The following is an 11,734-nucleotide window of genomic DNA, read 5'->3' on the forward strand; positions in this document are numbered from 1 at the left end:
ATCATAATCTCTGCTGCTACTGCTGAATAATTAATTGACCAACTACAGTCCTTCATTCCTGTAATTGATCCTTCCATGAATCGCATAAATTGGTCATCTAAGGAAAGCCGTAAAAAGCTTAGATTAGATTTGAGTCTTCATTTGTAATTTTTGTGTTGTTTTGTTTTATTATTGTGTTTTGGTATTACTTATTTTTGTTTAAGTGTGTTTCAGGTTTGTCAATGTTCGTTATTTCAGGTGATATCTTCTATACTCTATCTTTCTACCTTAGAACATTGAGGACAATGTCTCGTTTTGGTTGGGGGGAGAGGGTAGTAGTTGATATAAAAAAAAAATTATTTTCCATTTCATAATGCATGTGCATAATTGTTGTTACTAGGATGGCAGAGTAAAGGAGCTCTTTTGTTAAAGTGACTCTTGAGACGCATCTTAGTAACCATTCTATTATAATACTTCTTGAAATATTTAGATTTACAAACTCTCGCATTGTTATCACTTAATTCTGCTCTTATACTTATTTAACATGTATTCTTAAACCTTAATTTTCACACACACTTTAACATATGATTGTGGGTTACATATTGGATTATTACATTATTTATGTTCTCTTGTTAAAGGTAACAACTAAGGGAAAGGGATTGTATATAATTAAAAAAAAAAGAAAAAAAATGATAATAATAAAAATATGGATAAGTTTGGTTTCGTAGCCTCCCTAACCTAAGCAATTAAGCACGAAGGGTTGTTTTAACACCTAATACCCTAAAGTCAACTGACTTGGGAGCTATTGGCCCAACGCTTGTTACATAGGTTGAGGAGAAAAGCTTAAGGGAATCAAACATTGCACTATCTACATACTAGTATCTGCGACCCGAGTTACTAAGCTCGTAGGGGTGTCTTAACACCTAATGCCCTAAGACCAACTGGTTTGGGAGTCGTTAGCTGAAAGCTCGTTACATGGGTTAAAGATGCATGGTGTTTTTAAATTATATGTATATATATTTAAAAACAAAAAGAAGACAAAAATAATAATCCCAACCCAAGGAAGATAACCTTAACCATTAGAACAAAAATTTTGTTTTCTTCTAAGAAAAGCACTATAATTATGTGTTGATACATTGAGCATAAAAGAAAGGTTTATGAATATCTTATTAAGAGGTATTGAGCAGATATATAAATTTAATGAGAGTTTGTTTATCTGGATAGATTAATGGAAGTTAAATGATGAATACCTTGCTTTGTGGGATTTGCAAATTGTTTTTCTATTTTAACGCTTTGATTACTAGGGACTTGTAATAAGCTGGTTGGGGGGTGTGATTAGTACTTTAAAGTGCATTTTTATCATGGTTTTATATCATCATTTTGCACTTAAAGTATCAATAACTCCTTAACTAAAGCATGTTTTATAATAATATATCTAATAATATAAGATATCTTTAATTTGTGGTAAATGTTCATTTTAAATGCAGGCCTATCACATAAATGAAAGGATTGATTGATGACTTTAAGAACTTAAATTGCAAGGGCAAAGAGATGACCAAAATTAGAAAAGAGATGTCGGTGCAATCAAACCGGAATACTGTTCGGTAATTGGGTCATATCTGGAGCTATAGATCTCAGATTTAGGTCTACTTTATATGGATGGAAAGGTAAGACATAGGCCTACAACTTTCATATGGAGCCCAAGATCTAAAAAGGCCATTTTGAAGTCAAAATTATTGCAACAACAAAAAAGCCCGAAGTTGTCCTCCAGCCCAAGCATTGTTCAGTATTTTGGCCATATCTGGAGTTCTAGAAGTGCAAATGAGCTGAAATTTTTACACAAGAAAGCTGAGACAATTGTCTAAAACTTTCATATCAAGTGGCTCCAATTTTGACGTTATCAATGACGTTTTGGGTAGACAAGAGAAGATAAGGATTGTCACTAAGTCAAGAGTTGGCTACCCACTCATCAATTAGTCATCAAATCAATAGTTCCCAATTTTGGCCTATAAAAGGAGGCATTTGCCATGCATTTAGGCATCTTGGTTTCCAGATCAAGATCATGTTTTTCCTTTCTCTCTTTGTATTTTTTGTAATGTTTATGCTTTGCTTTCATTAATATCAAGTTTATGCCTTTCATTTCCTTTCCTTTACTTAGTTAACTTTTATCTTATTTATGTTATAACTATCAAATAATTGAAGGTAAGAAAGAGATGAACACAGTAGAAAAGAAAAATCATGGTTGGTCCTCCAGAAAAAGGTGATAAGAATCCTCCTTTTTGATTGTCTTTCTTATACCGTATGTATAACATTATCACCATGAAATGTTCTTGAGGCAATTGTTGGTGGGAGGAGGGTTATAATTGGCATCATAAGTTCTGTAAATGCCTGTCGTATAGTTCCTCATCGTTGCCATCCAGCAAGATGCAGGCCGTAGGATGGATGGACTTTTGTAGTTAGACATGACGGAGGATGAATGATCAATGGCCATAGTCATCTGATATTTGTGCTAGAAAACAGAAACTATCCTAACCCTATCCAGATACTGTGTTCTCTTCCCGCATTAGCAAACTTTGTGAAAAGGTTTGGGGACCCTTTGGACACACCATCAAAAGATGCCTTCAAAATAATGCAGATCAAAAAGAAACAACGGAGCAAAAGTGAAAATAATGAGTGTGGGGAGGGAGATGGAGAGGTTTCCCTCTGTTAGGGTCCAGGAATCTAGAGCAAGAAAAGAAAATAAGACAATGTGGGGGCGGGGATGGAGATGGAGAAGTGAGCTTGCAACTTCTTGAGAAAGAATTCAGGTAGATTAAACCTACAGAAGAACCCTCATGATTAAAACTCAGCAATATTTAAAGAAGAAATATAAGATGCTGTGTGGATTTAGTATTATGCAAAAAGCAAGCTCACTGATGCGTAAAGGGAGAATCAATCTGCTTTACCTGGGAAAAGGAGAATTTATCAAATTGCTTGCCTTTTAGGCTGAAAGACCAGACAGACCAGACAATCTCCATTGTTGTAATGGACCTGCCTGATACCTTGAAAAAAGGAGAGAACCTATTGGAAGGAAGGAAGGAAGGATTGCCTCTAGAAAAACCTTCAATGAGTTTCAAGAATGAAGTGATCACTTAGAACACAGAATTCATCCCCCATCGAAGAAAATCATCACAACCACACACATAAACTTACAAATGTTCAACGTGCCCACCAGAATCAGCCTCTATCAAAGATACATGAACGTAAATGACATAGGGGGGCCACCTCATTACCACCAAAACAACACTTAGCTCTCTTTCCTTCATATGTTTGTCTTCGTACTCCAAAATGAGCACCGCATCTCCACCCACCTCCCCACCCTTCTCTCCACCTATCTTCCATTCCCTTTCCTACCATTCATTTCTTTCTTCTCCTTTAATCCAGCTCTTTCACCACCCACTACCTCTATTCCTTTCATTTTAGCTATCAAATTATTGTCCAAGTAGATTTCACAAACCCCCTCAACCCTCCCCCTCAAACTACCATCACGCCATGGCCAAACTAGTAGTAGAAGTTCATGATGCATGTGACCTTATGCCCAAAGACGGCCAAGGTTCAGCCAGTCCTTTTGTGGAAGTACACTTCGATGAACAAAGCCATAGGACTCAAACCAAGCCTAGAGAACTTAACCCTGTTTGGAATGAAAAGTTTTCTTTCAATGTTAACAATCCAAGATATCTTCCCAGCAAGACCATTGAAGTTGTTGTGTACAATGATCGAAAAGGCGGTCACCACAAGAACTTTCTTGGCCATGTTAGAATCTCTGGAAATTCTGTGCCTTTATTATCTGACTCCGAGACCATTGATCTTCAGAGATACCCTCTTGAGAAACGTGGCCTTTTCTCGCATATCAAAGGTGATATATCACTCAAGATTTATGCAGTCCATGATGGTAGCCACTATCCTCCTCCAAATGCTGGCAATTTTGTAACTGAAGCAACTCCAGTATTCCAAGAAATTCCTCCAACAAATGCTGGCAATTTTGGAACTGAAGCAACTCCAGTATTCCAAGAAATCAACACCAACAAGCTTCAAGAAGAAGATGCCATTGATGATCATGAGAAGAAGAATAAGAAGAAAAGGAAGGATAAAGAAGTTAGGACTTTTCATTCTATAGGGACTGCAACTGGAGGTCCTGCCGCTGCCGCTCCACCTCTTGTATCTTCCGGGTTCGGGTTTGAGACTCATGTTATGAAAGAAAAGGCTCCTACAGTTGAGACAAGAACTGATTTTGCTCGAGCTGGGCCACCTACTGCAATGCATATGCATATGCCAAAGCAGAATCCGGAATTCTTGCTGGTAGAGACCAGTCCACCGGTTGCTGCCCGTATGCGATACAGAGGAGGGGACAAGATGGCATATGCTTATGATTTGGTGGAGCAGATGCGTTACTTGTATGTGAGTGTGGTTAAGGCCAAAGATCTTCCTGCTATGGATGTTTCTGGGAGTCTTGATCCATACGTTGAAGTCAAGCTTGGGAACTATAAAGGCAAGACTAAATACTTGGAGAAGAACCAAAGCCCGGTTTGGAAGCAAATTTTTGCATTCTCAAAGGATAGATTGCAGTCCAATTTACTTGAAGTTACGGTGAAGGATAAGGATTTTGTCACCAAGGATGATTTTGTGGGCAGAGTGTTTTTTGATTTATCTGAAGTGCCTCTTCGCGTGCCCCCAGATAGTCCACTGGCTCCTCAGTGGTACAGATTGGAGGACAAGAGGGGGATAAAGACAAAAGGAGAGATTATGCTTGCAGTTTGGATGGGAACACAGGCTGATGAGTCATTTCCTGAAGCGTGGCATAGTGATGCTCATGACATTAGTCATACAAACCTCGCCAACACACGATCGAAGATATACTTTTCGCCGAAGCTGTATTACCTTAGAGTTCAAATCATTGAAGCTCAAGATCTTATCCCCTCCGATAAGGGTCGCATGCTGGAAGTGTTCGTAAAAGTTCAACTTGGTAATCAGGGAAGGGTCACTAGGTCTTTGCAGACGCGAAGCATCAATCCAATTTGGAATGATGAGCTAATGTTTGTTGCATCTGAGCCTTTTGAGGATTTTATAATTGTGTCTGTTGAGGACAGGATAGGACCAGGCAAGGATGAGATACTTGGAAGGGTGATTTTATCAGTTAGGGACATCCCAGCAAGACTCGAGACTCACAAGTTCCCGGATCCTTGCTGGTTTAATCTCTTCAAGCCTTCGTTGGCACAAGAGGAAGGTGAGAAGAAGAAAGAGAAATTCTCAAGCAAGATCCTGCTCCGTCTCTGTTTAGATGCAGGGTATCATGTTCTTGACGAGTCTACACATTTTAGCAGTGATCTACAACCATCATCCAAGCACCTCAGGAAGCCAAGTATTGGTATCCTTGAACTTGGGATTCTCAGTGCACGAAATTTGCTACCAATGAAGGGGAAGGATGGTAGGACCACTGATGCATATTGTGCGGCGAAGTATGGCAACAAATGGGTTCGAACCAGGACAATTCTCGATACTCTGAATCCTCGTTGGAATGAACAGTATACTTGGGAAGTTTATGATCCTTGCACTGTGATCACCCTCGGTGTCTTTGACAATTGCCATATTAATGGAAGCAAAGATGATTCAAGAGATCAGAGAATTGGGAAGATAAGGATTCGGCTATCAACATTGGAAACTGATCGAAAATATACACATTACTATCCGTTGCTAGTTCTTACCCCCTCTGGATTAAGGAAGCATGGGGAACTTCAGCTGGCATTGAGGTTTACATGCACAGCTTGGGTTAATATGGTGACTCAATATGGCAAGCCATTGCTTCCTAAAATGCATTATGTCCAACCAATTTCGGTTATGCACACTGATTTGCTTCGCCACCATGCTATGCAGATAGTGGCGGCAAGGCTATCAAGAGCTGAGCCACCTCTTAGACGTGAGGTTGTGGAGTACATGTTGGATGTGGATTACCATAAGTGGAGCTTGAGGAGAAGCAAAGCTAATTTTCTTCGCATAATGTCGCTGCTTTCAGGGATCACTGCTGCCTGTAAATGGTACAATGACATTTGCAACTGGAGAAATCCAATAACAACATGTCTCGTGCACCTTCTGTTATTTATACTGATTTGTTATCCAGAGTTGATACTGCCCACAATTTTCCTCTATCTCTTTGCGATTGGGTTATGGAATTATCGGTTCAGGCCAAGGCACCCACCACACATGGATACTAGGCTTTCACAGGCACACAATGCGCATCCAGATGAACTTGATGAGGAATTTGATTCATTCCCAGCATCCCGGTCACCATCAGATATTGTGAGGATGAGATATGATAGGCTGAGAAGTGTTGCAGGTAGGGTGCAGACAGTGGTCGGAGATGTGGCAAGCCAGGGGGAAAGAGCTCAGGCACTACTAAGTTGGAGGGACCCAAGGGCGACGGCAATCTTTATCCTCTTTTCATTAATCTGGGCAGTGTTTATTTATGTCACTCCATTCCAGGTAGTGGCAGTGCTGGTTGGACTCTACTTGCTTCGACATCCCAGGTTCAGGAGCAAGATGCCCACTGTGCCCGTCAACTTCTTCAAGAGATTGCCGTCCAAAACAGATATGTTACTATGATGAATTGGAAGCTATTATAACTTAAAACTCCTTATTTGCTTGATTCTGGTCGAGGAAAGATGATCCAGTAAATAATTCCATCAATGTCATGACAGCAGGAAAGCACCTAGGTTCATTCTCCCCTGACAACCCACTCCGCAAAAGAATCTTACTTTCGCTGAATATGCATGCCCCACATTTCTTCAGTCCCATGCATGGAATCCCACTATTCTTTTTTCTCTTTATTCCATATTCTGTACTATTAATAAGCAATCATATTTTGTATTTCATGAATCATATGCAACGCCCCCAAAAAGTTAGCGAAACAAAAATGATGGCTACACACTGAAGCAGCTTCAAAGATCAAGCAGTGGATCTGTATGAACAAGCGGATCTGCTTAAGCATGTAAATCATTCCAAGAGAAAGGAGTGCATTCCACAATTCCCAAAGAATTGGCAATCCAAAGTAGAGTTGTGCTATCCCCTCGATAACATTGGAACAGAACTCTTGCCATTTACAAAACAAGAATTTCCATACGTGTCAAATCTTCTATGAAGATGACCCCCCAAAAAAACAGGACAAGTTACAAATATATAGTTGACTAGGATGACACGGTCCTAAATCCAACATGTATTAGTGAGGCTACAACAGTAAAAAAGCTGACAATTAATCCTCCTAGAAGTGTCCTATCCACAACACCCAATCACCCGCTCCTTTGGCCCAGTCTTGCTTCTTTTTTGGATCCCGAGGCAGTACCATTCACCGCCATTTTTTGTGACTGATTTTCCCACTTTCTTAGGAACCATCCAATGAGATTTCTTTTGTTTCGGTCTTCTGGCAGCATGCCATTCTGAGAAATGTTACTTTGCTCTAAAGTAGTCGGTCCTACACAGCTCTCTGATCCCCACAAGCACAAGCTTCTGTCTCTCTTGAATATTCACAACACTCACATGGGTCAGAACAGGGAGAACATTTGTACTCGAGTGTTTTCTCCACCGACTTCGTTTTCTGATTTATTTGGTGGAGAGTCTCAATTAGTGACCACCTTCCAACAGAGGTTATCTTGACAATAGCTGAAGCACCAAGCATGCTTTCTGGAGCAACTATGAGAACCTGCTTGTATGCTTTTGTGTGGCCAACCTAGGGAAATGAAAAAAACTAATCAGAAAAGTGAAATAAGAGGTCGAATCATAAACTAAGAAAGCTCGCCATTCAGTTCCAGGAAAAAGAGAGAGAGAGAGAGAGAAGAAGAAGAAGAAGAAGCAAGTGTCCTGTTTGAACTGAGCCAAAAAAGAGAGGGGCTCTCATTTTTAAGTCGGTGCAAGCAAGTTGGTTTCAAAAGAAATGAGAAACAAATAAGAACATTCAAAACATATCAGAGAAGGATTAACATGCAATCCTAGTAGCCTTTTCATGACCACCTAGATCCAATTTATTAGACAATAAAATATAAACAGCAACTTGGCCTTAGGAACGAGAGTGTTTCATTTAGATATTTCTATGTCAACAAGTGAATTCCATCTGTTGCGATCTGTTATCCATATTCTTTCCACTCTGCCCTCCATTCCATTGTAAGGAGTGAAAGCTTCAAAGATAGAAGTCAATTCACGGCTTTGTTGCTTTACTACATTACTTGGGACCTTCTTCATCCTTGCAGCAGGTGTCCCTGGATTTGGAAAGCAGATTAAAAATAGAAAATAACATGAAGTAGATGCCATTACGCGCTTCGTCCATTATGGTGTGGGTACCACAGCTATAAATTTTCATAATACACTCAAGGTGAAAACTACATACTAGATGTTAAAATGACCAAGGTGTGCACACGCAATGCAGCAGTCCCTCAAACTACAAAAAGAAATAACTGATGTCTTTCCCCATATAATATGCATATGATATAGTCATGAGTTTTCATAATGGAGCAACTCAATTTACATTTGATGATCCAGAAAGAAATGGACAAGAAACACAGGAAAATAAACAATTACACTGAATAACACCATAATTATTGCCCCGGTCAATTCAAAAAGTCGTCAGATTTTAACTTTGACCTACTCTTTTTAATTGATTTTAACAGAGTTAATATCTTCAGTAACCTTTTTGTTAAATATATACTAATTAACTTGAAAACAAAATACTAGTCGCAAGTATGTCATATTGGTTTTGAAAAATCACAAAGGGTCAATTATTACCCGACCAAGGGTGTACCAAATATCTCTAGTGACATATATGATTTCACAATCTAGAAATTACATGTCATATCACTATCTTAGATAGTTCACTCGAGCAGTTTCACTCAAAAAGTGTACCAGTAACCTACTGTGAAAACTATTATAGAAATATGCAATTAACAAGTGAGACATGGTAAATTACAGAAAATAAAGGACCGCGAACTGGACATCTGAGTCTGCAAACTAACCTGGGAATCTACATATTATATCGGTAGCAATCTGCATTTCTGGAACTAGCTCAGTCAAGGTGTCAACCACAGTCCTGAATACATTCACAGTGTATTCTCAATTCATTGCCTGACAACAAGACCCTGTATATCTACATAGGAGATCCCATACAATGATATTTTCTAGCAGCCACCCTAACATAAATTATAAAACCACAGCTGGAATCGTTGTTAGGGTTGCAGGGGTAAGGAGAAGCCACTATCAGCACTAAAAAGAAAAGATCAACAATATTGGGACATACAGTCAAAATGGCATCACTTCCAGCCGGCATGGTACATGAAGAAAGGAGTACACACATGGATGGCGCAAAACTTCTGCTATCTCTTTCTAGTGTTCAGGAATGAAAGGTGGATTTGTCATCCCAATTCGAACCATTGTGCTTGCATCAGAAGGAAGTTCAGCAACAATAGCATTCAATAATATTGGAAGATTAACCCCAATTTCACAACCTGTAAGGTTTCAGGAAATTCAATCTGTTCAACAATTTGTATTGTGAAGAACCAGTATAATTAATATCTCAACTTATTTTGTTTCTAAGCATTAAACTTTTCACGAGTCATGGAACAAAACTCTTTCTGCTGAGCAGCAACATGCTATTTCACTGCATGATATGAACATGGTGAATTTTATAATTAATTTTTCACAATGCGAAGCATGTACATAGGTAAGAAATGTTGATGATCAGCAGCACCTTCAAACAGTAACATAGCAAAAATAAGCATCTGTTGTTTATAGACCATGGAATGATGTGTGACAATCATTTTAATAGAGAATTCGTTAGAAACAAGATTTCTTGACAGAAAATAATCTCATATCTGCAGCAGATATCCAATGGTAGAAACATCAGAAAATTACCACATGATCCAGTGTCTTCACTACTCAACCATATCTCCTTTACTCCATCAGCTACAACTGTTTTTACACGCTGTGTCTGGAGATGAAAGTTTAGATGTTTCTAAACAAATTTGTTCTTCCGCACCTGTTGTGAGAATCAGGTTAAATCCATGTAAATTATAACCATATGAAGAATAGATTGTGATTTTAATTAATTAAGAATCAGAGCTTCTCATTAAAAAACAAACAAGATCAACATTAAAGAACCTCATTGAAGAAAATGTAGAAACATTACAATTCAAATCTAGACTTTGCACCTTGGGGAGGGAGGTCAAGTGCTGCAACGTCTTGCGGTCAAAATCCGCACTTCATGACCTTTTAAAGCTCCGACTTCAACTATATGATCTGTTTACTGGACTCCAACTATACTGACTCCTGGTTCTTTCATGTTCCGACTTCCTTGAGGCACACACCCAGCCACCGCCAAGAAGAGATAACCTACAACTATTAAGCAACATGACAACCCCGACACAGAATGGGCGTGAATCCTACCCTAGATCTCCGCAGCCATATCCAGATTGCTAACAACTTGACAATTTGAGATTTATTTAAAAATTCGATAATAAATGTGTTAAAAAGATGAAATGAGCACATCAGAGACAAAATTTGAAGTTCAACCTACAACTGCCATTGCATAGACATTTAAAATTGTTTCAATCACTCGTTGTAAAAATCAGACTTATAAAAGCTTATGTCGTTGTTGTAAAAATCAGACTTATAAAAGCTTATAATTTTATGAGTTAACATGTATTGAACGTTCAAATTCATATTAAAAACTCGAAAATTATTATAAAAAACTATTAAACATGTTATGTAAAAAACACCTTGTTTTATTGATTTGTTAAACGCAATTTTATTTTTTGATTAAACAAGGCCGGTTCATTACTAGAGATCATGAACCAAATCAAGTATATAAAACACATTTTAATTTGCACGTAAATCATAAGACAAATTGACCTGCAGGCTAATCTAAGTTTTAAAACAATAGCCCAAGGAAGAACATGTACATATATATATGATCAGATTACAGTACATAAAGTGTTTGCAAGTCGAGATTAGGGCTTTTTTTCTTTTTTTTTAATCAGCTCTTAAGCTTTACCACATCCAAAGCAAACTGGTGCATTAAAAACGTTTTCTTCCCTTCCCACCTGTCCTAAAAATTGAACGTAAATGGTAAGCCTTTCTAATTATATGAAATTTTTCAAGAACACAATAAACGTACTCATGTCCATAAACTGGTTTACAGGCTTCGAGTTTTCAACTTTGGTTTACAATTAATTTAGACAAAAATAACGTTTCAAGTTTTAGTTATAAATTATTTGAATTATCCTCTACATATTGCTCGTAGAATTTTATCTTCTTTTTTTTTTTCCAATTTTGAGAATTACTTTGTAGTTGAAGATAGAGTAGCATTGCAAAATTCTTTACCCGCTTCCGTATCCAATATTGCAATGTTAACAGTCAATACACAAAGAGTATAAAGTTGTTATTTCAAGACAGAGACGTGAAGTTTAATAATCAACACCTCAGAGTAAAGAAAGCAGTCCTGACCATTTTTTTTCCACAAGCACATTCCATGAAGAATTTATTGCAGCTGTTGGAGCAACTCAGGCCAAGGCAAAGGAAATGGAGGGCACCTTCAAGATGCAGCCCCCCTGTGGCAGTGCACCAGAAGTGACTCTGCCTAGCACTTGTAAAAACCATTTTGCAGAAAGGAAAGAACAATGCATTCTCTAAATACCGACTCACAAACACAAACAGACAAACTTATTGCTATGTAACTGTTGAG

General features: G+C 38.3%; 2 protein-coding genes across 2 annotated transcripts; one reads left to right on the top strand and one right to left on the bottom strand.

Annotated features, from left to right (window-relative positions):
• The first annotated feature begins 2,531 nt into the window (after positions 1-2,531).
• LOC105110595 (multiple C2 and transmembrane domain-containing protein 1-like) lies at positions 2,532-6,891 on the top strand. Its single transcript, XM_011005680.1, has one exon. It carries the CDS (start codon positions 3,511-3,513, stop codon positions 6,613-6,615), a length of 3,105 nt encoding a protein of 1,034 aa, XP_011003982.1. The 5' UTR covers positions 2,532-3,510; the 3' UTR covers positions 6,616-6,891.
• Positions 6,892-6,992: 101 nt separating this feature from the next.
• Positions 6,993-11,649, bottom strand: LOC105110620 (threonylcarbamoyladenosine tRNA methylthiotransferase). Its single transcript, XM_011005710.1, is given in 11 exon segments — positions 6,993-7,297; positions 7,300-7,333; positions 7,335-7,499; positions 7,502-7,735; positions 8,083-8,261; positions 9,012-9,120; positions 9,293-9,321; positions 9,324-9,500; positions 9,907-10,006; positions 10,319-10,383; positions 11,583-11,649. Coding segments are annotated over 11 exon segments (1,260 nt in total). The 3' UTR covers positions 6,993-7,196.
• Between the last annotated feature and the right edge of the window lie 85 nt (positions 11,650-11,734).

Source organism: Populus euphratica, unplaced genomic scaffold (genome assembly GCF_000495115.2).
Source record: "Populus euphratica unplaced genomic scaffold, PopEup_1.0 scaffold556.1, whole genome shotgun sequence".
NCBI classification, from domain to species: domain Eukaryota; kingdom Viridiplantae; phylum Streptophyta; class Magnoliopsida; order Malpighiales; family Salicaceae; genus Populus; species Populus euphratica.